The 25831-nt window shown below is 43.9% G+C and overlaps 1 protein-coding gene across 4 annotated transcripts in view; it reads left to right on the forward strand.

Annotated features, from left to right (window-relative positions):
• Positions 1–25831, forward strand: part of LOC129711996 (ral guanine nucleotide dissociation stimulator-like) — a 121771-nt gene that overhangs the window by 71701 nt on the left and 24239 nt on the right. For 2 of the 4 annotated variants that reach the window (XM_055660104.1, XM_055660107.1), the window contains exons 1-3: positions 2375–2708; positions 22549–22659; positions 24914–25107. In XM_055660104.1, the coding sequence (XP_055516079.1) occupies positions 2526–2708; positions 22549–22659; positions 24914–25107 (488 nt within the window). In that variant the 5' untranslated portion in view covers positions 2375–2525. Of the gene's footprint in view, positions 1–2374; positions 2709–22548; positions 22660–24913; positions 25108–25831 lie in introns of those variants that run through there. The other 2 variants (XM_055660106.1, XM_055660105.1) reach the window with 1 other exon arrangement.

Genomic DNA, 25831 nt, shown 5'->3' on the forward strand with positions numbered 1-25831 from the left:
GCATTAATCTGATGTAGGTGTCCTTGTTATTCAGATGTTTCAGGGCCAGGGAGATGGCATCTGCCTTAGACCTGTTGCAGTATTAGGCAAATTGCCTCCAGACAGCAAAAGGCTGTCTGGAGGCTGGAGTTTGTATACACCATGGCTGGCCTCCCAAAGCACTTAGTGATGGTGGATGTCAGAGCCACTGGAGGGTAGTCATTATCGCATAGTATCTTTGGTTTTACTTTGACACTGGGATGATATTCTTCTTCTTAAACCAGGTGGGACTAGGGTTGCCAACTTTCTCACTCCCAAATAAGGGACAAAAGGTCAAAATAAGGGACTAATTCCCGACGACAATTCATTGACCGACTCGGATGTGGCTGGGTGAATGATGAGTTGGCCCGGGTGCTGGACTGCACACAAAGCCCAGCTGGCCGGCGGGCCAGTTGAGGAGTTTTAGCCCGGGCTGCGTGGCGTCGAGTGCAAAGTCCAAAACCCATCCAAAAGTCAAAGTCGAGTTTATTCGTCACATCCAACTCTTGAACCGATGATCGGCCATGAGAAGGAGGGAGAAGGATGGTGGTGTCCGCGGTAAGCGAAGGTCCGAAGGTCGGACAGCTGGGGGAGGCTCTGCAGCTGCACTCCATGGGCTGCACTTCATCGGGACGGGTGAGGCGGGGCCGGACAAGGACAGTCCCGTATGGGACAAACCAATTTAGCCCAATATACAGGATGTCCCGGCTAATACGGGACAGTTGGCAACCCTTGGTGGGACCCTCAGATACAAGTAGGGAGAGGTTTAAGATGTTTGCAAATAGCCAGTCAGCCGCTGGTCCATGCAGGTTCTGAGAGCTCCAATTGATTTTCCATGGGTTCACTTTCAGGAAGGCCAATCTAATATCTGTGACGGTGACCATAGGTACATGTGCACCCGATGCTGTTGGGGCAGGTGACTTCACTCCACTGACCTGTTAAAATTGAGCTTGTCGGGGAGGGATACATTGTTGCAGGGGTTCGGCCCAACTTCGCTTTGTAGACTCTTATCACATGCGAGTCTTGCCAGAATGGATGGATGGATGTCTGCGTGGTTAGTCTGGGACCATAGCTTGGTCTGGAATTGTTTTGCGACGTCCCTGATGGCTTTGCCAAGGTGGTACCTAGATTTCTCGTACAAATTGGGATCATCTGAATTGTTCGTCTTTCTCAGTTCTGATTAATTAAAATTGTTCTGTTTCCACAGATGCTGTCTGACTTTTGACTTTACCGAGCAGTTTCCGTTTTTAATTTCGGATTTCTAGCATTAATATTTTTATTTTAATTAAAGTTGACGGCAATGTTGTGCCGGAGCTGACCACACGGGGCAACATAGTGACTGCTCTTGCGTCCCTCCTGGAGTAGCGACTGTGGTTGGAAGCTTCCTGGACCCAATAATGTTGGGGGTGAAAATGGGACGGTTTCATGATCACAGCGTCTTGCAGCATAGAAACCGGCCCACAGCCAAGCTCACTGTCATTCGGAGAATAAAATGTATTCATAAGAACATATATATTGAAATATAATGGATCTATTTTTTTTACATTCATAATGTCATCACGTGTATGGAATTATTGCACAATCAAAACAATACGTACAGTTTACAAAGCAGAGGCCTCTGAACTGTACATTCAAATATTTGCGGAGTTCAATCATTAGCAGGGCCCAGCCCCTTCACTGTCCAGCCGCGGTAGGACCTTGGGCTGCAGTGTTTTTCTACCAAGCCTTAATGGTCTGTCACTCTAACTGTTGATCACTCAGAAGGTCATCGATCTTCGAACTTGTCGATTTGTTAGCATTGAATTGCGATGCCGCATCAGATAATTCGTTCTGCTTTTTGATGATTTTGTTTTGCACTGCGCCACTTGGCTGTGATTCCACGGGCCAGATGTATCAGTGACAAATTTACAACCTAACTAAACTCTTCTCCAAAGTGCCCTTTGAAAGTGAGACCGAGGTCTCCACAGGGACGTTTTCTTGGGGGTATCAACATAGAGCTAGCTGTGGCTTGAAAACAAGGGCCAGAAAACATGTGGTGGAGTACAGTCTACACTGGATTGGAGTGTAGTCGGAGAAACAAACGGTTAATAACTGATGGTCTGAATTTATTTTTAACGAAAGCAATGCACTTCATTTAAAGGTCACGTTGAACGTGGCGATTTTAAAACAATTTAATCAACTGGAATGTGGACTGTGTATTGAATATTTGATGCAATCCGGTGCCCAGGGAAGTCTAGTCCACTATTGTGAGTCTGCAGGAGGCTCCGTTGAACAATGGTGACATCATTGGGCTGGCTGGCTGCCCCAGAGGGCGGGTGTGAATCGCAGTCATTCGCTGCCACATCCCATTTATGGCTCAGCCGCGGCTCCGCTGAGTTGAAGCAAGGTCTTTCTTTAAAAGGACCCAGCACTCGTGTTTACATTCGCCCTTGGCTCTTTACGAACCGAGATAGCTTGTTTCTTGTCATTTTTAACAAGTGGGGGCACAATACACGCAAGCCTTTCTCATGGTTTACCTAACGTGGCCGGAGTTGCAAAATGACTGCGCAGACGGCGGGCAAAAGATGTTTGACAGTTCGAGACGCATGAAGAACCTGTGGGATGCGGTGAGACTGGAGGTGACTGGAGACCCGAGCTCCGTGGTCCTCAACAGATTCACGCAGTTGGATCCCGATCTACCCCTAACCGAGGTAAGCTTGGATGGAGTGTAAAACTCCCTCTGTGATGAAGGGAGCGGTTCCGTTAGTGGATGCTTCAACTGCGGTCACAGATGTAAACATTTAGACCAGAAACTAGTCCAGATGGGCTGCAAATATATTAGAATAATCTCGATCCGGAATTGCATCAAAGGACGGTGGAAACGAAATCAGTCAGTGAATTGGACGGACAAGCAAGGGGAAAAAGTTTGGAGGGGATGGGACTGCCGTATTTGTTTTTTTTTGACCAGGAACTGGCATGCAATCCGCGGTCTGGAAGGATTCTGTGATTGCAGGAAACATATTTTCACCGGTTAGTTGGCGCATTATGAGCCATCCCCGCAGTTACTATGCAGTTCTGAGTAATTTCTGCAATGTGTTTGTGTAGTGGAATCCCGCTGGTGTCATGAGGTGTTGTAATGCCACTTAATCATGTGTTTAACTCTGCTTACTGTAACCCAGTGAGGAATCGCGCCTGGGGAAGGAGGGGGTGTGGTATTATCAGCACCAGTCTCGGATTAATGGGATGTTATTCCATTATTTTTCCCCTCAGACTTTTGACCTATTCAGGGGAAAAACAGGCTCTCCAAGAGTTCCATTTTTGTACAAAAAATGAACTCGTAAATGGAACTAGACAATTGGTGTAACTATTTCAATTGCTCAAAAACAAAGTGCCGCAGGAACGCAGTGAGCCAGGCAGCATCTGTGAAGGGAATGAGGTCTGTGGAAAAGTCCCGACTGGAAACGTCGACCGTCCCCTCTCTCCACAGATGCTGGCTGAACCACTGCGTTCCTCCAGCACTTTGTGTTTTCACTCGAAATTCCAGCATCTGCAATTTCTTGTATCACAAACTGAATCAAATATTTTCTTGTATCACAAACGAATCAAATATTACGTGATTTTCCAGCTGCCCACTTACTACAGTTTGCAGAACAATTTATTTCAGGCGTGCAATGATTGCAATTTATTCTGCAGCAGGAGAGGATTTCTCATACTTTGTGTAGCTAAATTGTAGATTTTTTTTTTAAGGAATGGCTTGGGATCGGTCTAAATAGATACACAATGGCCATTTTTTGTCCTAAATGTAGAAGAGTGAAAATTGTCTACATAGCTCATTGACACAAGGAGACATCAGTAATTTGCTGTATCAAAGATGAAAAGTTAGGCTGTTAACTGTACCAAGGTGAATTTGTGACCACTGCATTTTTAACTGCAATCCAAGTTGAAACTGCCCTTGTGTTTCTGTGGTATTGATTCGATCTCATTGCAATATACCACATGGTGTGCCGAAAGGCCCATTTCTAAGTCCACACTGAAAATCGATCGCTCGTTCACACTAGTTCTATGTTGTCCCACTTTCACATCCACTAGATACACACTGGGGGCAATTTATAGAGGCCAATTAACCTGCAAACTTGCATGTCTTTGGGATCTGGGAGGAAACTGGAGGACACAACAGATATCCTTGCAGTCACAGGGAGGATGTGCTAACTCCACACTAACCTGTTCTTGCTGCCACCAATCGATATGATGCACTGCTCATCCAAAGTGGTCATTTGACGTCCGAAGGCATCACGCTTGCACTTGCTTCTCCCATTTCCAGATAATCAGATGCCTAATGTCCTTCGGGGAAGGAAATCTGCCTTTGCATCCTGCCATTGTCTGTTCAATATGCGTCTCCAAGTCGACCACCATAATAGCAGGTTATCTACCTCCTCAGTTCAGGACAGTTAGCACTTAGTTAATAAATGCTCAGCCTAAAGGTAACATTGCACCATTGCCCTTTATTAATCTGAGCCTCTTCTGCTTTGTAGATGCCTTATAATCACATTCGGGAATGAAATCGGCCTCTGGTGTAAGGTCCATTTAACATTATTTAATTACTTTTTAAGATGCACTGAATCTCACAAGTGGAAAATCTAGCTACATTCTCTGTGGTCTTGGAACATCCTGAAATGTAATCCTCTGCAACTTGTTTTATTGTAGGTGTGGCTTTAAAAAAAAAAAAAAACAGACTCAAGGACACTTGGATTAAAATAAAATGTCCAACAGTAAGCCACAATACCTGGAAACAGGCTCTGCAGCCTTCAACAAAAGTCACATCAATAGAACACCAAGAACAATTTCTCCTTTTGTAATATCAAGAGGAGGGAATGCAGTGTGCTTGTCTGCTCTGTACATTAGCCAGTGAAGGCTGCCCTGCACTTTGAACATACAGATCATTAACCTTTTGCAGCCTTGAGTGGGAGTGGAGTTCTGTCCAACACTGCTGTTCATCAAGCGTCACCAGGGTAATAGGTATTGGCATCACTTAAGCCATGGGGGAGGGCCACAGCCTACCCCTGCCCTTTGCTAACAAACAGGCATGCGGTTTCATATAGCTACTGAAAGAGGAAACTCAAAGCAGCTCGGTGGAAGTATCACTACTACCACCTGGCACTGAATGGCCAGAACTGACCCCTCCCTAGTTCTGCCTTGTAAAAGGCAAATATAGAGACTGCAGACCAGGAAATGAAAGCAATTAATATATTTCTAGTGCCTCCTTCACAACCAAAATAGCATCCTAAAATGTTATGAGTGTCATCGAATTCACTGCTGCACTATAGGAAATGGAGTGTCCAGTTTGTGCACAGAAAACTCCCTTAAAGAATGATGGGGCAATGGCCTATTTATCTATTCTTGGTGATGAAGGATTATGGATAGGTGTTCATTGATGCAAATTGCCTTGGATGTCTTGGAAATTCTGCCAAGAGGGTTTCTACATCCAGCTCCAAGGAAATCTGGATCCACTGTTCTATGTCTCATCCACAAAGACGGGCATTCCAACAGTGGATCACTCCCATGGTATTAGAATTGAAACAGTCAGCCCATACATATACCATCAGAACTAACTTCTCGTATGGTATTTAAACCCACGATCTTCGAATTAAGAAGCATCATTAGCTGAGCTGCGATGAACACTTCGGGGATAGATAGCAGAGGCAGAAAATCTAAGATAATTTCAGAAATACTTGAATATGGTAGTGAGGGGGTATGTTTGCTCATAATATTGGATTTTTTCTGGTAACTATTGTTTAACTTTTAGCATAATTTAGAAACCTAAAGATGATTCGGACGATCTCCTTTTCCCATTGATGCAGAATAACTGCCAAAAGAAAGGAATTGTAAAGGAAATATATTATGTTGAGTTTGTGAGCTGTTTATCGGCATCTGGCCATCATGTGGAATGTTGTTGAATTGGAATTCAGGTCACGTGTGGATGGAATTCAGGTTAAATCTAATTTATTGCCACATGCACAATGAGGCAAGGTACAGTGAAAATCTTGCATGCAGGAGGATTTGTATTGCAACAGATTACAAATAGAGAAATTAAGATACTGTAGCTGCTGGAAATCTGAAAGGAAAAGAAATGCTGGAATCAATCATATGACAGGCCGATATCCTTTCAAGAAACCAAGCCTTGAAGATGTAAAGTAAGACGGGGTTATACGGATGCAAGGTAGAAAATGTAAGGAACATGGATATGGATCCAGCCAATTCACTCAGCTGCTCCTGGATGTAACAATAAGGTTATGATCTGAAAATTTGCATGTCAACAATGAATCATATCTATGCTGCAGGTCCCATCTCCAGCTTACATTAGTCGCCAGACGAGATATGAATCACTGAAAGGCTTCTCACAGGGCTGCTCCCTCTAAGCAGGTTGGGGATGGGATACGCCCATTGCTATTTCACAGGAGCAATTTTTGTTTATTCCTCAACCAACATTCATAACTCATATTATCTGACTATTGCTTATTGGGAGTCTTTGCTGTACGTAAATTGGTTCCTATGGTTCCTTAAATTTCAAGAACTCGCGTTTTTAAAGTTCTCCAGGGTATCCAAGGTCATGGAGGCTGGTAATAAATACACATTATTTTCCCTCCAGCATAAGGAATGCTGAGATCATAGATGTAAAACTATACCATCCAGTGATCTCAGCTGGTCAGGTCCATTATCATTGGGTGTAGAGCACTTTTCCTTGCACCCATATCATGACCTGAGACAAGCCATGAAGAGCAGTCTGTCTCTAGTGATGTATCTCCATTTTTTTACATCTAGCTACCCTGGCTTAGTGATATTGTTAATTAGTTAGAGCTTGCATTGTGCAAAGAGCTAGAAAATAGATTGAAGCTGTAAAATTTCACACTACTTTAGACAAGGTGGGGAAACGACTTGCCAAGGGCACTCTCATGTACAAATCTGTTTTAAAAGGGTATTTATGGGACTCTCACACGGTCAAGAAGGCTTTGAATATCAGGATGAACATAGACCCATCTGATCATCGGCTATTTGCGTTAATCGTCTCTGCTCTGATTAGTGATAACTGCACTCTTGCTTGCCTATAATTGTTTCCACATGAGATAGAAAGAAAACAAGTACCTTGTTCACAGAAATAAGGGGTTCAAACAAGTGAATTAGCTCAGCACAATGATTGATGGTTGCATCGGTATACCATCTGGAAATATTGCTTTCCCCTTACAGCATATAAAAATTGCTGTCATAATTTTAAAAATGAATAATGCTTGCAAAGAAGTGGTGCTGCTTTAATCCACAGAGCAGTAACTGTGCTGGAATCTAGGCGGGGCGAGGAGGTGGAGAAATGTGAAGTCAGGGTGGGACAAGATCAGTTTGTCCGTCATTCACATACTCATAGATACACTCACTTAGAGACAGAGGTACATACACACATTGCTGTTTACTTTCAGATGTACATCATGCAATAAATCTTGGATGACCTTTCTTAAGGTTATTGTTTTACTTGCCAACCTCACCATCTCAGTTGCCTATTTCAGCCCACCAACACTAAAATGCTCTTTTAATTCTAGTCTCATGTTCTGTAGCCGCTCTGTCTGAGGACACATGATAACGGGTGCACAGCTTTGGAATTCTCTCTGTAATCGCCTCCATCTTTGTATTTTCCCAATTTCAATTTAAGAACCTCCTTAGAACCACCTGTTATTGTCACATTGTGTTTGACACTTCTGTGAGACTCGTCAGAGCCAGGTCATTATTTTTTCCCACTAATGAAGAATGAGCATGCGCACAACGTTATGACTGATTTGGATGAGTTAAAGTGGATGGAAACTGCTCCCATTAGTGCTCCATTGCTGAGGTGGATTTTGCTGAACCTGGGAGTTGTAGGAACATAGCTGTTGTTGAACCTGGAGGTGTGGGACTTCAGACTGATGGTAACAATGAGAAGAGGGCAATGTTCGGATGGAGGGGATCATTGAGGGTAGAGGTCGCTGTCCAGATGCAGCATCTATCTCATGGTAGATCCTTTTGATGGTGGGGAGTGCTGTGCCCATGATGGACTGGATGACTCTACCAGCCTCTGCAGTATCTTGCATTTCTCTGCATTGGCATTGCTGTACCAGCCATGGCGCACCCAGTCAGAACTTACATGGGAAGAGTTAAGGAAGAACATTTTACACAGAGACCAGGAAGTTCCAATCAACAAAGATGGTGGAAGCAGAATTAATCAAGAGAGTTTATTGTCATGTGTCCCTGATAGGACAATGAAATTCTTGCTTTGCTTCAGCACAACAGAACAGAGTAGGCATTACTACAGAACAGATCAGTGTGTCCATATACCATTATATAAATATATACATCCATGAATAAATAAACTGATAAAGTGCAAATAGCAGATTATGGGCTATTAATGTTCAAAGTTTTGTCCGATCCAAGTTTAATAGCCTGATGGCTGTGGGGAAGTAGCTATTCCTGAACCTGGTCATTGCAGTCTTCAGGCTCCTGCACCTTCTACCTGAAGGTAGCGGGGAGACGAGTGTGTGGCCTGGATGTTGTGGGTCCTTGATGATACTGCCAGCCTTTTTGAGGCTATAAAGTTTTATAAGGAGATTGGAAAGACACTTGAAGGGAAATAATTTGCAGGGCTCTGGGAAAAGACTGGGGAAATGGGGTTGAAGGGATTGTTTCACAAGGAGGTGGCATGGACTCAATGGGCCAAATGGCCCTCTTCAGTGAGGGAATTTTAAGGGTGAATAGCTGAAATGTAATGGTTGAATCATCTCCAATGTGATTGATCAGGAGTGTAGAGGCATTTGTCGTTATGATTATGCGCATTTATGGTAGGAATAAAAGAGGGATCTGTTCTTCCTTAACACTGCAGCATTTATTGACGAACTGGCTACATTGTGAAAATGTTCCTTTCTTTCACATATTCGTGCCTGTTCCAGAGTGACCCAGCGTATTTCACTAACACTGGTCTGCAACCCCTGGTGGAGTGAAAGAGTGGATAAAAACTGCAGCGTGCTTGTATTTTTTTCTTCTTTGTCCCTGCATTCATTTGAAACCTTTAACCTATTTGTCTGGCCTGCATTGAGCAAAATAACAATACATTATTGAGCAAATGTGTTGCTGAAATCAGTTTTCATAGACCCAGCATTGTGCAAGGCCACAATTGTTGGGGCTAATGAATGCTGCTAGTCACACAGCCTGAGCAGGGAATATTGCAAAGTTTCAAGTCGGGCATTAATGATGTAATTATGGCTGTGGCGCTGACTGGAGATAATTGAGATTCAGCAATGGTTGGAGGTCTGTGACTCTTCACGGACATGCTGAGGGATTGCATTCTCTGTGATCCGTGTACATTTCAAAATCAAACTGGGTTGAGATTGTTCTCCTGTCATTGTAGGGCCTTTTCTATTGCAGGCGCTATGTTTGTTCCCCCTGCCAGCTGGTTTCCTGACAATAAACAATCTAGAAAATAAGGCACGAACTTGTGGCTCTGTGAGTTAAAAAATTTAAACTCCCCGCTAAACTCCCCACCCCGCTTAGCTTCAAGAGAAGGCAGATAAAGTGCGGAGGCGCAGCGGTAGAGTTGCTGCCTTACAGCGCTTGCAGCGCCAGAGACCTGGCTTCAACCCCGACTACGGGTGCTGTCTACAGAGTTTGCCCGACTACGGGTGCTGTCTACAGAGTTTGTACCTTAAGGATTCAATCCTTTAAACTACGAGATGAGAAGAACTGTATGTTATATTTAAGAGGGAGTTAAATCCTTGTGGCTTCTGAATCTCTGAAATTTCTATGTTCTCTCCGTGACCTCGTGGGTTTTCTCCGAGATCTTCGGTTTCCTCCCACACTTCAAAGTCATACGGGTATGTAGGTAAATTGGCTTGGTAAATGTAAAAAAAAATGTCCCTAGTGTGTGTAGGATAGTGTTAATATGCGGGGATCGCTGGGTGGCGCAGACCCGGTGGGTCGAAGGGCCTGGTTCCCTGTTGTATGGAAGTGATGCCTGGATCGTGCTGACCCAGGTGTGCAACAACAATAAACCATCTTGGGAGACACGAGGCAGAAAATTAGAAAGAAAACATTCAGCAGTTTTTACACTTGACTGGAGATTAAGATTTAATGGGGAAGACAAACTAATCCACAAGGACACAACAGTTTCAACATACATCGTTTTGACAAAGTTCCCCAGTTGTTTATGTGGTTCTCTGAGGAATGTTGGGCAGCAGGACTCTCTGCTCCTCCCTGTCCCTGCTCCCAATAACCAGACAAGCTGAGCAGACACAGGCATTGGAGTTCAACTCTCTCTCTCTGTGTTTATTGCACATTCCACAAATATTCACAGTAAAGGGATAGTGAAGAATATACCGACTACCTCAATTCTATGAATGGCTTTTCCAAAAAGTGCCCTATCTCAGCTGCCAGAGATACATGGTGCATCAGTAGATGGGGTTATCTGGTGCTCTGCACGTGCTCACTTGCATTCATTCTACTCACTGTCACTTTCAGTCTTGTACTCACGAGATTGACGGACGGCAGTGCTTACTTTTTTCTCTTGAGGTGCAGGAACATCAAACGTGGTGATGGGGGAGGGCGGGGGGGGGGCCAATGGGCGAGGCTTCCGATTATAGTTTCCATGACACTTTATTTCAATGATGTTTTATTGTCGCAAGTACCTAGTTACAGTGAAATGTAACCTGGTAAAATCATATGGCAAATGCCGAGAAAGTTACAAAATCACTGAACATTCTTATCTACTGCCTTCCTGCCGCACGTGACAGCAGGTATCCCCCAACCCACACCTCCCCCCCCCCCCCCCCCCCCCCCCCCCCCCCCACCAGGTCCCCCTTCATTCTTGACAGCCCCCCCGCCGGCCCCCCGATTGTTCTCAGCGGTTTAGTTTAGAGATACAGCTCTTCGACCCACTAAATAAAACTATTGATCACCCGTTCACACTAGTTCTGTGTTATCCCACTTCCTCAGCCACTTCCCTCACCCTAGGCGAAATTTAGAAAGGCCAATTAATCTACAGACTCCCACATCTTCAGGATGTGGGTCAATAGGTGTCCTTGAGACTCTTGAAAGGCACCCATAAATAAAATTTATTATTATTATTAAACCAGAGCACCAGGAGAAAACCCACGTGGTCACAAGGAGAACGTACAATCTCCACACAGACAGTATGCAAGGTCAAGATAGGATCTGGATGTCTGGTTGTGGGTGGGTGGGTATGTGTGTGTCTATGGCATAATTAGAAACCGCTACCATCCACACAAGACAAATGTTTGCTGCCATCTGCTGTCGGATACCCCATTGCTGCTCACCATCGAAACTCGCAGATCAAGAATGGATAATTGAGGGTTTCGGGGAGTAGCTGAGCGCTTGAGTCATCAACTCGAGGAGGGAAAAAGTTTAACAATGAAAGGAGGAAGTGTTCTCAGAGTGTCTTTTGTTCTTAATCATCATTTCATTCTGCTAGCAACAACTTTGACATGGTTATTTTGAGGAAGAAGGTTGAGAAGGTTCTCTTCACGTTGCTAAGTCCTTCAAAACAATGAGTCTAAATGTAACCTTAAAGTACGGAGAAATGCCTTTCTTAGCATCAGCAGTGATGTACAACACACAATCGAACATTATGTTCTGATTATGTACTCTGAATATATTATCTTTGAAAAACTGGTTCAGCAAGGTCTGTTCAACCCTTTAGTGCCTCTATTTGAATATAATGTTAAATAGTAACTATGCTTGCTTACTGTTATGCCTCTTGCCCTGAATAGACAACATGGATATTCTGACAAGCTGAACTTCCAGATGTTACAATTTCCATGATCTGTCCTTGAAAATGAACCAGAAATGAACCAGAGAGCCTTAACTAACCAAAGTGGGAGAGAATATGTCCATTCCTTGTGTTCTAGCCTGTCCACCCCCTTTGTTTCATTCTCACATGAAAGAGTTGCCTTGTGTAGGTGCAGGCAGGACACAAACTGAATTCCACTGAATAACAAAGCTCATAGCATTGTAACTTGTTTAATAAGGAACTACAGACGCTGGAATATCGAAGGTACACAAAAATGCTGGAGAAACTCAGCGGGTGCAGCAGCATCTATGAAGCGAAGGAAATAGACAACGTTTCGGGTCTGAAGAAGGGTTTCGGCCTGAAACGTTGCCTATTTCCTTCGCTCCATAGATGCTGCTGCACCCGCTGAGTTTCTCCAGCATTTTTGTGTACCTTCATATCATTGTAACCTAGTTGCTAGCACTCTTGTGTCAAAGCAACATATGTTGGAAACACTCAGCAGGCAAATTGCCTCTAATATCCTGCTGAGTGTAAGGGGTTGTGGTTGGATGGGACATTTTGACATAATAAAAGGTGCTTTGAATTTGCAAATCTTTTGCTCATTTGATCCAGACCTGTAGTTTATGGGAACCAACCTATTATGAACAGAGAAGACCTGGGAGATGTCTGCCTAATGGATCATCATGGATCCTGGAGAACTTAATTCATTACTGAAATAATGAAGTAGGTCTCTTGTATGCCCTTAATGATTCGCAGTTGGAAATATGGACGGGGGGTCTAAGCTCGTCGGCTTTATTCAATTAATTCCTCACCGGCTGAAGATAAGCATGTTGAGCTATCCTTCATACCAGCCTAGCTATCACATTACACTACTCTCCCAACCCGGGTTTACACACAATACTTAGAGTCGCCAAGGCAGCTGGCAACCCAGAGTCGCATCAGAAATGAGAATTGGAAAACTAGAATTAAACTGCACTTTTTTACCTTGACATCAATTTGGATGGTAAATATTTAGCGTAACCATGGTGCTTTATCTGGCGTGGCTCCAACGCACTAAGAGATGGGGAGCAGTGAAAGGAGAATCAATAAACCTTCTCTCTGCAGGAAAATAACTCCAAAGTTTTCATTTCATGCATGTGGGATTAAAAACCATGCCAAGTGTGTGATGTGTTCATGTGCATTTGTATACTTGTGTGTTTGCACTGTGCTAAGCTGCTCCATGGGTGGAAATACTAACCACAGGAATACTTCCATTAACCTGTGCAGGAAGGAATCCAGTAAATGGAATTGTAGACCATAATCTTTCCAGACAACTTTTGGAATTGAAAAGAGAATGAAGGACAGATCTGCATTTACTCAAAGTAGTTTCAAGATTCCATCCAAACCGGTGTCCATAGCTACCATCCATAGCTACCATCCATAGCTACCATCCACACAAGACAAATATCAAGCCCAATGGATTTGTTTTGTGGTTGAAGGAAGGAAGTGAGTCGGTCCCATTCGAATTGGTTTGCATCTTTCTGGACAGATAGAGGGAACATCACTGCAACCTGACAAAAAGAGTGATGCCGGGAGAGGAGAGGCCTGTAGTTTAGTGTGATGCTTTTCAAAAGCAGAATCTGATGATGTGTAAAAATAATGACATCAAGCCGAGCGCACTCAGCACTTATGTGGGTTAAATGTTATGAGTTGTAGATAAACCATTATTTTTGCTGTAATTGGTTCACACTTCAATGGAGTTGTGACGGCATCACAGGCAGGTGTAGCAATATAGCCTTTGCGCAAGCCTCTTGTGTTACACGCTACACGAGAGCCTAGCCTCTTGTGTAACCTTTCCTCAGGACTGTTGAAGAACATCGACTCTTGCCTGAATAAGTTTCATTTTTAGTTTTAGTTGGGTTCGCAGCAACAAAACATTTTTTGCTTGCGACACACAAACTGAATTTGTGCGTCTAAAGTGTGTGCGTGTATTGGTGAGAGGACACAGCAGAACAGGCCACAGGGACGATGGCATTGACCACACCAAGTTTGACCATGTCACTGTTCAACTGTAATGGGCAACATTGCTGTCCTGATACTAAGCCTCGGCATGTATAGAATAAATTAAGAATGTGGACTGGAAAATGAGCAAATTCACTCTACGTTTTTGAGAATGCAAAATCTTGACTTCAAATGTCCAGACAAAATGCATAGTTTCTATGGAGGAGACATTGAAGAATGTGGGAGAATTTCATCAAGCACAAGCGACTAATACAGCTATAGATGTAAACAAAGAATCAAAGCAAAGTCCTCGGCTACAAAACTTAGCATGGGGTGCACTGAGACCAGCCATTTTAAAATGGCCAACTGTTGTTGTTCCTTAAAGACGGGTCGCATTTCAACAGCTTGCAGATTCAATGTTAGTAGTGGCAGCAAATGTCCAGTGCATTAACATGTGAAACGATATAGCTACAGACTGGAAATAAGTCAAGACGTTTTACTATATCAAACTCATCCCTAAAGTGCTATTGGAGAGTCTTCTCTACCAACCTACTGACAGCCTTCTCTACCAACCTACTGAGATTTGTGTCATTAAGGTCAATGCAGTGCACAGTGCAACATGACATAACATGAGTTATACGAACTGAAAGACTTGTGAGGAGCCTCTGCTTTACATCCAAAGACACTCCAATGTGCATCCCTCTCTAGGTAGTGTCAGTCTGGATTATGTTTCTAACCAGTTTATCCAATGACGCATTTCATTTAAGAACACCCTCAATCTCCCAGCCCGGATTACTTGGGAATTAAGTCTGTGCAGACAGTACTTTATCTGCATGTCTTTGCGGCACATTGTTTTACAAGATGAAGGACAATATATAAATGCAGTGTGTGGTTGAATCTACTTTCAGACTTAATCTAGATGCATCTTGAGGGAGGCATTATATAAAAGTGGCAACAGCAGCTGCTGAGGCAAGAGCGGTTGGCGTGTGTGATGACACAGCGGGGAAACTCCTGCCATGTATGACACAAAGGGTTTAAAAATAAATAAGAGACTGAACAGCACAGTGGTCAGGGCTGGAGTGGATAGTATTTGCACTGTTCCTTCCACTCGCCGTGAAACTGAATTTGCAGAAGTTTTGTGGTTGTGGCTCCTTCAGAATGTATTCAAACCGAGAAACTCAGCAAACCTTAAATTAGTAACCACTGCCTGCTGAGTCATGGAAGATTGAATAGTGGAAGTCTGAAATCACGCAAGCATCACAAAAGCGTGATATGAAAGTGTAAACTGAATGGTCAGCTCAATTCTGTTTTTTCGCTTTCTCCTGAAGATGTCCAGAGGGAATATTCTCGAGGCCGATCTCCCTTTCCTGCAAATATTTTATCCAGATGGACATTGTTAAATGATGAGCTATTGTAATTGAAACAAAATCTGAGGCCACACATTTACCAATTCTCATCAAAACATCCCACTTTTTAAAAATCAAACTTTAGTCAACCCAATGCAACCCTGGTTTTCTTCAACATTGGAGCCCAGACCCAAACATTGGCTCTTCTTTCTTGAATCTCCTTTTGCATGGTGCTTAAAACCTTCTACATTGCTATGCCGTTGGGGAACGTTGACCAAACAATTGGAAAAGTAAGTTTGAAAACAATATCTCAGGGCTCCTGAAAGGAAAGCCAGTGGTTTCGGCCTCAGTGAAATGATGAAAACTAGGACAAGATTAGCTTTGAAAATTTAGTTTTTCATGAGAAGCAGTAAAAATGCAAGGTGTTAGTTTTTGTTTCAGTTTAAATAGCCTTTTATAATCTTACAATGTTACAACAGCTATTGTAGCTGGATGTTGAAGATCATGTTATGGTTAAGTATTGAAGATGATATGGAAATGTAGGTCATTATTTTGTGTTATGTATATATCTGATGTATCCCATCAACAGTAATAAAGCAAAAAGCCAGTCCACAACTGCAGAGACTTTTAGATAGGCACATGGATGTGCAGGGATATTGATCAGGTGACGGCAAGTAAGAGTTGGTCTAGGCATCATGTTCAGACATTCTTGGCCGATGGGCCTTTTCCTGTGCTGCATTGTTCTACGTTTAACGTTAATTAGGTTCTACTGACATTACTGGAGCGACACTGTTACCTAAGCAGGTTCAGTCTTTAACAAAAAAACTGCAGCTGCCAGAAATCGGAAATAAAAACAAAATTTTGCAAATACTCAGCAGGTCAGGTGGCTTCTAGGAAGAGAGTCTAACATATTGCAAACTGACCGTTCATGTAATTTAAGGGTTTCTGTTCATGATGATGAAGCATTAACAGTCAAGTTCAAGTAATGGTAGGGTGTTTTGTGTAAAGCCAGACTTGATTCATCTCAGTGGTTGGAATCCAGAGGGCTGGGTCGATGCTTCACTCAATTAATCCTCAAATAGAGCCGTGTTCAGTCTTGAAACGTATTCTTCACGAAAGACACAATGTCCTTTGGAGGGTACAGTAGGAATTCACTGGGGTAATTTGTGACTTGTAGGGTTAAATTCTGAGATTTTGATGCATGAATATGGCTTCTACTTTTAATTCTAAAGGCAGATCCGTTTCTCAAGGAATAGCTTTTGTGTTTGGATGAGATGTTTAGTAATGTTAAAAGAAGTTTGTTTACACAATGCAGCGAACTGCAACAGTGGGATTGCTGATTTAGCAAAAGTAACATCTGCTGTTTCTGTTTCCACCAACCAAGTAAGACAAAAAAAAAAAATTTGTTGAGCATTTTATTGTGAAGAGATTGAGCAGCTATTTTCCACAGGAAGTTAAAGTGAAGCTACATCGAGCTATTCATTTGGTATTCAGAGAAGCTGGGCTAGTAATCAGAGCCTCATAACTGTGCACATGCTCAGGGTCATCAGACAGGACAGAGAACCAGAGGGACGTCTAGGCTAGGGGGATTATACCCAAATGCCATGGCTGTTTTGGCAACTCTTTTTCCTATCCTCGGCTGCACACACGCCTGTTTGCGGCCATATATCAATGGATTTGATGCTGGCTCATAAAGCAATTCAGTACGTAAACAGGCCCTTCACAAGTTCTAGGAGCAGAATTAGGCCATTCAGCCCATCAAGTCTATTCCACCATTCAATCATGGCTGATCAATCTTTCCCTCTCAACCCCATTTCCTGCCTTCACCCCATAACCCCTGACACCCTTAATAATCAAAGTTGGCCCTTCTGCCCAACTCACAGATGCAACCAAGTTGCCCATCCAAGCTAGTCCCATTTACCTATATTTGGTCATATCACTCTAAATCTTTACTATCAATGTACCTGTCCAAATCTTTTTAAATCTCGTTGTTTCACCCGCCTCGACTACTTCCTCTGGCAGCTTGTTCCATAGCTCAGGTTAAATATAGAATCACTCACTGCAGTAACAGGCCATTCAGCTTATTTATGCTCGTGCTCGTGTGTTTGACTAACACGATACCACTCTGTTTCCATGTAAACGATACCATCACAGTTATTTATCGAATACCGTCGCGAAATTTACTGATGAATCAGTTTCCTCTGCTCTTTCAGGAAGTGCAGTCACGATCATATGAAGCCAATGTAAACCATGTTGGTTCTTTTGCCTGGGCGATATTTAATAGCTATACTTGGCACGATATTTGTGGAGCTAAACTAATAGCCCTGTCCCACGGTATGAGTTCATTCCAAGAGCTCTCCCGAGTTTGCCCTGATTCGAACTCGGAGATTTACTGCAATGGCCACTCGTCGGTACTCGGGGCTCTCGTGGACATTTTTCAACAGGTTGAAAAATCTTCACGAGTCTTCCCATGCTTACCTGCCATTAGCGAGTCTTCCCGAGAACCCGCCGTTAGCGTTACGAGCCGCTAAGAGACGTCCACGAGCTCCGACGTACCCGTTACGTTCATTCTCCGTGCTTACCACGAGTTTGATTTTTTTTTAAACTTGGGAGAGCTCTTGGAATGAACTCATACCGTAGGACAGGGCTTTAAAGCTTTTCACAGGCCTCCCATGTTCAAACAGAAGAGAGAGCTATCCCTTAGCTCCATCCTTAGATTAGAACTGAATGTGTATCTCTGCTGATTGTGATAGACTGGCTGACCATGTTGTATCTGCCCATAAAACAGTTGCTGGACTTTGAACATTTGCAATGTGAAGCACCTGCTGGAGTTTTAATATTATAAATTAATGCACCAAACAGTAAATGGTTCACCACCTGAATAAATCCAGTTCAGATTTTTCTATTCACCTTTTGGAGATTTTACATAGTAAACTTTTGCTCTCATAGCATCAAAGGCAATTTTTTTAACAACTGGTCTCAATACTGCACAGACACTGTCATCCTAAGGAGCCAGTTTTTAAATTAGTGATAGGTTTCACACGCCATCTCCATTTTAATTAAACGGTAGGCAGAACACTGATCATAAGAAGTTATATTCTCGGCAGATTCCATCCGAGTCCGCAGTATAACAACTGCGAGCACATGTATTTATTTGGAATCTTTAACATAATAAATCGTCCTGGGCCTCTTCTTGGAGATATAACCAAACAAAATTAACTCTGGGTCACATGCTGAGGTACATAATTATCACAAAAGGACAAATTGTAAGGAGTTTAAAAAGAGAATTTGATCGAAGGAGGAAAATCTGGAGCTCAATGTCCATTGTGCCAGAATTCGACATTGCATCCATTTATTCTCCCCATGTTCTTCTCAAAGACTAGGTTCGACCAAGCACTTACATAATAGGGTGAATTTACAGTGGTCAGTTGACCCAATCAGCTGGAGGTGGAGCTTACAGTGGTGGATGAGAGAATGTAATTAAGTTTAAACCACTACCTTGAGAGAGGTTCCAAGATATCCAAGGACACCTTACAATACAGGTACATTTCCGGTAGAAGCTATCATTTTGTCTTCCTTCAACGAGCTATTAATGGTTAAGGTAGGAAATAGAAATTGATTTCAACCCAGGGCCAGCAAATGAAGGAGTGTAATGATTCACTGAGTGCATAATATGGGAGAGTCGCACACTGGAGGAAAAGCCCCGCACACAGTAATGGCTTGTTAATGTTTGACAAGACTTCACCTCTAGCACTTTACTGGCATGATTCAGGAGTGTCAGAGACAACTCTGTGCTTGCCTGGATGAGTATAGCTGCAACAGAATTCAAGAAGCCCATCTATCAGGACAAAGCAGAGGCTTGATTTGGACTCCATCTGAACCAGGGGTGGGGAACCTGCGGCCTTCTAGGCCATTAAGTAGTGCGGCCTTTTGAATGAATCCAATTTTTGTCGAACAAATCTTTTTATTTGTATTAATATGTTTTTGTTCGTCTATTACTATTTTTATTTTAATCTTAAAATGAACGTATTTAAAATACCAAAGAGTAAAAGAAGATTCAACAAAATAATCCTCCCCCGCACGAAAAATGCTTTCTTGCTTTTCAACCACTTACTGCTGCAAATCTACATTCTCCTACCTAACCCAAATCAAGACGCCCTTAAGGTCACTAATGACAGATACCCATCTAGAAGATCAGCTGAAACTGCGTACCTCCATGTTGCAACCAAATATTCAAATGCTTTCCCACAAAAAGCAGTCACAGCAAAGTCATTAGAAGGTTAGTTAACTTTAGAATGAAGAACATTTTTTCATTTTCTTGAAGTTAGTACATAGTGGTTAGATTTTTACAAAATAATGTACATTTTGAAGTATATCTAATTGAAGTTTCTTGGATGCGGCCTTATTAGATTACAGCTAACTTGATGCGGCCTTCCAGCATGAAAAGGTTCCCCACCCCTGATCTAAACACTGAATCTGTCCACCATCAACACAGTGTGACTGCAGTGTGTAAATACATTGTCTAGGATGCCTGCCACCCTGGCCATTTCCTTTTCCCTCTTCCACCATTTGTGATGAGATAAGGGAGCTTGAAAAAACAGGACGTCCCGACTTTAAGAACAACTTCATGCCCGCTGCTATCACTCCTGAAACCATGACTTTTTTCATACCACATTCCCAGAGGGGGCTGCTACGTACTCTAAACTCCACCTCATTAGTGTTTCCATTATTGTACTTTAATATTCTTTTGCACTACAATATTTTGCACTCATATTTATTGTTGCATTTATCAATACTCTATGTACTCTGAGCTCAATGTGAAATTCATTGCATCCTGGTATAGATAACAATAAACTAAGCTGCAATCTGTAAAATAAGATGTCAAACTCAATTTGTCTGCAACAGCAGGGTTTTAATGGGCTGTCCAGAGCAATATTGTGTATCACCATGGCAATGCCCTGTCTACTTCCCCGTCACTGCCTCATCGTTCATTAATATTTAGGGCAAGACAAGCTACAGGGGACACTCTAATTACCAAGAAACCAGCAGGAATGGTGATGCTGGGCACATTGTTGCGATGTGTTTTTATTGGACATGGCAGGCTGCCTTTGTTACATTCCCTCCCTCTAATAAACTGCTGCACCGCCCTCCTCTTCTGCTTGTCCAGAGAACAAAGAGGGTCAAACTACAGCTCCGGTTGTTTATAGCATGCGTAATGTCAGAGGGGTTTTTAACAGTAACTCTTTTGCGGAACTCCTGAAGGCTCTTGGCCTAAATGCCAGTTCGACATTCAGAACAGCCCGAATCTGGGCACCACGGTATCCGGTCTTTGAGGCTACCGTGGAGGGAATGAGTTGGTGCCCATCTCCCACAAAGTGTGTTGTCCAAGGAAAACTGTAGTGTGTGTGTGCTAAGGCTCATCCCTTGCTCGCTCTATCCCAGGGCTCTATGGATTGTTCTCAGTGATGAACACAGAGACATTGATTGCTGCTGGTTTATCATTAACTCAGTGAAAAATACACTTTGGTCTGCCCGGGTCTGTTGGTCATCAAGTACAGGGAGCTGCTCGTAACTGAGTGTTGCCAACTGGTACATTCCATGCAGGATTACGTGCGGAGGGAGTGGCTGGCACGTAGTACAGCTGCTGCGAAAGCTCTGTGAGGAAATGCCATAGTTTTAAGGCATTCCCCACAACAGCCCATGGAGGCTGGGCTCCGCAAAGCAAACGTCTCAGACAGAGCATGATTGGGATGCCTTGCTGACATCATGTAACTATGGTAAACAGATGTACTACAAGGTACACATACAATGGATGAGTAGGATATTATGCAATTGCAAGTTTACTCATGAAGTGTGTATATATATTGTTAGAAATACAAGTTTCTGATCTCCATAACATGGGCGAAACCTAGAAATAGTTTGATGGGCTTTTGTTGACTTATCTTCAACAGTATTCTGCACAGGTGCTCCTCAATGCCTTCTGCAAATTCTCTTCTGTGTCTCCCTTAATTTGTCAAAATAGCAGAGATTCCCGCTGCTTGGGTGCTAACCCGGAGTCACTGCAGACTGACAATCCTGACCACCACCCATCCCCAAGTTACATGTGGACACCCAAGAGTATTGCTGTCGAAGGGTTTTGGGATCAGCAAACATTAGAAGTTCCCACACTGGCCAACGTGGGTCAAGGTGGTGGGGCAGTATCGTCGAGATCCCCTACTTGTGTCTGATGTGGGCCCAGCATAGAAAACATAGAAAATAGGTGCGGGAGGAGGCCATTCGGCCCTTCGCACCGCCATTCATTGTGATCATGGCTGATCGGCCCCAATCAATAACCCGTGCCTGCCTTCTCCCCGTATCCCTTGATTCCACCAGCCCCTAGAGCTCTATCTAACTAAATTGATCCAGTACATCATTGCATCAGTGCTTTGGTTCATCACTGAAAGCTTGAGGGATGCCTGTGCTACTAAACTGCCTTTTGTCACAAGCTGACAGTAGATGTAAGTAGTGTTGTTTTGATTTAAGGTTTAAGCCTCTAATCAGATGTCAGCGCTTGAAAGAAAACGGCTCTCTCCAAAACATTCAGGCTGCGGCAATGAGTAGGAAAACAAATGCAACTGGGCTGCCTGGCTACATGGTTACAGAGGGTAACCATCTCCCGGTCGGTAGCAGTTCCCACTGTGTCCCAACAACCCGTGTCACTGTTCTCTGGGCACAGTGGCTGCACTGTGTGAATTCACAAATAACTGCAGATGCAGACTCTGAAGAAGGGTCCCAACCCAAAACGTTACTGTCTCAAATCCTCCGGGGATGCAGCCTAGCCCGCTGCGCTGCTCCAGTGCTTTGTGTCTTCTTGCCTACACATGGCTTCACTATCTAGGGCTGGGAACGAATGGAAAAAAAATCAGCAGAGTTTCCCAATGAGACATACTGCTGAGTGGGTACACAAAAATGCTGGGGAAACTCAGCGGGTGCAGCAGCATCTATGGAGCGAAGGAAATAGGCAACGTTTCGGGCCGAAACCCTTGGGTTTCGGCCCGAAACGTTGCCTATTTCCTTCGCTCCTTAGATGCTGCTGCACTCGCTGAGGTTCTCCAGCATTTTTGTGTACCTTCGATTTTTCCAGCATCTGCAGTTCCTTCTTAAACATACTGCTGAGCGGTGTGTCTGCTGACTTCAAAAAGCAAATAACTAAGATGTTGGAAATCCCAAAACGAAAAACAGAAACTGCGGGAGGTAACCGACAGGTTTGGCAGCATTTCCAAGAAAGGCCATCAACCTGAAATGCTCTCTCTGCTTCGCTCTCCACAGATACTGCCTGAGCTGCTGAGAGCTTGCAGCATGTTCTGCTTTTATTCATAAGAGCTGAAGGTTACATGGGGCATTGTAGTTAAAGGTGTATTTGCCTTACAGAGCGCAGCGCAGGAGATTGGTGAGGAGACAGAAGACGGTGCAATCTATACCATAACGCTGAGGAGGGTGCAGGTGCACCACACAGCGAGCAAAGGACAACGATGGCTTGGGGTAAGTGCATCACTACCAAAATCCCACAGTGCCGGGACCACCCCTCAACTCCGCCAGTTCCCACCAGGAACCCGCTCACGGTTATTATCAACAACATTCAAAATAATTGCTTTGAGTGATCATTAAAGACAAAGGTGTAAAGAACAAGCGATACATTTGCATTTCTGTCACACCTGTGTGTGGAAGGAGCGCTGAGGTTGCGTGTGAGGATGTGGCCAGGACTAGAGTCAAGTCAAGTCACATTTATTTATATAGCACATTTAAAAAACAACTCTCGTTGGCCAAAGTGCTTTACATTTGTTATAAGAATAGTATAAACAAACAAACTACATACATATATACATATAGCCCTCGCTCAGTGGACGTCGGGAAAGGCTTGGGAGTATAGATATGTTTTTAGCCGTGACTTAAAGGAGTCGATGGAGGGGGCAGTTCTGATGGGAAGGGGGATGCTGTTCCACAGTCTAGGAGCTGCAACCGCAAAGGCGCGGTCGACCCTAAGCTTATGCCTAGACCGCGGGACATTCAGCAGCCCCAAGTCGGCCGATCTGAGGGGCCTGGAGGTGGAGTGGTGGGTGAGAAGACTTTTAATGTAGGAGGGGGCAAGCCCATTGAGGGCTTTGTAGACATAGAGGAGGGTCTTGAAATGTATACGGAACCGCACAGGGAGCCAGTGGAGAGAGGCCAAGATCGGGGTGATGTGGTCCCTTTTTCGGGTGCCCGTCAGGCCAGTTAGGCTATTGGGAAAGTTTGGGCAGGCTAGGTCTTTATTCCTTGGAGCGCAGGACAATGAGGGGTGAACTTATAGAGGTGTATAAAATCATGAGGTGAACAGGCTGAATAAATGCATCATGTATTTTTCCCAGGTTAGAGGTACCAAAAAACTAGAGAGCATAGTTTAGTTTAGTTTATTGTCACCTGTATCACGGTACATTGAAAACCTGGATTGTATTGCGTGCTAACGAGTCGGCAAGAAAACCACAGATGATTACAATCGAGCCATCCGCAGTGTACAGATGCATGATAAAGGGAACAATGTTTCCTTTACCATCCGGGAGGCGCTACAGGTCTCTCCGTTGCCGAACCAGCAGGTCGAGGAACAGCTTCTTTCCGGCGGCTGTCATTCTACTAAACAACGTACCTCGATGACTGCCAATCACCCCCCCCCCCCCCCCCCCCCCCCCCCCCCCCCCCCCGGACACTTATTTTTTTTTAATTAATTCAAATCGTTTGCTATGTCGCTCTTCAAGGGAGATGCTAAATGCATTTCGTTGTCTCTGTACTGTACACTGACAATGACAATTAAAAATTGAATCTGAATCTGAATCTGAATCTGAATGTTTAGTGCAAGATAAAGCCAGTAAAGTCTGATCACAGATAGTCCAGGGGTGTTTTTAAACGTGAGAGGAAAGATTTAATAGGAACCTGAAGGGCAACTTTGTCCACACAGAGGGTGATGGGTATGCAGGAGGACCTGCCAGACCAGCTAGTTGAGGCAGGTACAATAACAGCATTTTAAAAACATTTGGACAGGTACATGGATAGGAAAGGTTTGCCCAAGCACAGGCAAATGGGACTGGCTTAGATTGAGCATTTTGGTCGGCATGGATGAGTTGGGCTGAGGGCTTGTTTTCATGCCTCATGGCTCTGTGACTCTATCCACTGTTTCTCCCTCAATATATGCTCTTGGCTGTGTGTGTCTGGCCATTTGTATTACTTACACTGGAATTTCTAGCTTACCTTCATTTTGCATTTTGTCTGATTGGCTTGTGTTACTCAGCCCCTCCCTGGATAATTTTGCCCGAGTCATCATGGGAGCTGGCATTTAGGGCTGTAATAATGTTTTGTTGTTGTTTATGCAATACCATGTAGCAGCGGGCAAGAAGCTGACCTTGTCCCAGGCCATTTCAACAGCAGTGATATCCGGGCGTTCAGTTCAGAATGTCTTGTCTACAGTTTAATGCTTTTAACCCTGGGTCCCTTACATCCTAACATGATGCACATCTCACAAGGCACTGGAAGCACTCAGCAGGTCAGGCAGCATCTCTATCGGGAATGGACAGGTGACGTTTTGGGTTGGGACTCTTCTTTAGATTGGAGAAGGGTCTCGACCCAAAACTTCTTCACCTGTTCATTTTCTTCACCGATACTGACTGACTGGCTGAGTTCCTCCAGCACTCTGTGTTTTGCTCACGATTCCATCATCCACAGTTGCCTTGTACCCCCATGACATGCCTCTGCTTCTTCTTAACAGGTGGAGAATGAGTCTGCCATGAATCTGTACGAAACGTGCAAAATTCGGACCATCAAGGCCGGGACCCTGGAGAAACTCGTGGAATACCTGGTGTCGGCCTTTAAAGGCAATGACTCCACCTACGTCACCATCTTCCTCTGCACTTACAGGGCCTTCGCATCAACCAAACAAGTGTTGGACCTACTGCTCAACAGGTGACTGCAGCGGGCTGGCCTGTTCCCTAGAGCGGAGACAGCTGGGGACGGTGTCCCGTTAAGCCGTGTGAAGATTCGATAGGCTTAACGTAAAGTTAATTTGTGCTTGTAAAGAGATGAGATAGAGGGGGACCTAAATAAAAGCAAGTCATTAAAAGTAAATTAAGGGGAAAGCTCTTCCCAAGGAGCACTTACATGTCGAGCTGAAGCAAATGTATTGAAGAGAAAACTAGTTAAATACTTGAGGCAGAAAGGAATAGAACGTTACAATGAAGAGATGTGTGGAGCCCGAGTGTAATTAACTCAGCTAATTTTTGTCACTGGCAAATTCAATCGAGCTACCCCTGCAGCTTCTCTGGTAAAGAGCTGATGAAAGACTCGGAGGCATGGTGTCCTTTAGTTTATTAAGTGTGGAGGGCTAAGCAAGAGCCGGCATTCCCATTGTGACAGTTCTGCTCACTCTATAGCTCACCAGTAAAGCTAAAATCTGGCTTTGTCGCATTGAGCATGGTTATTTGGCTGAAGTATTGGATGGCGAAACTGCACTCCAGTCTGAGTCTGTCCTCTCTTGACCCAGCACAACTGGCCCAGCAGAAACCCTCAGGCCATTACTCAAACCCCCCTGGAATGTACATGGTGCATCACCAGCTGATCCAGCAGAGAGACGGGATCAAACCCGAGTCCTTTAGAATGAGAAGCTACAGTAACTGGATATTCAGTCTCA

Source organism: Leucoraja erinacea, chromosome 31 (assembly GCF_028641065.1).
Source record: "Leucoraja erinacea ecotype New England chromosome 31, Leri_hhj_1, whole genome shotgun sequence".
Lineage (NCBI taxonomy): Eukaryota > Metazoa > Chordata > Chondrichthyes > Rajiformes > Rajidae > Leucoraja > Leucoraja erinaceus.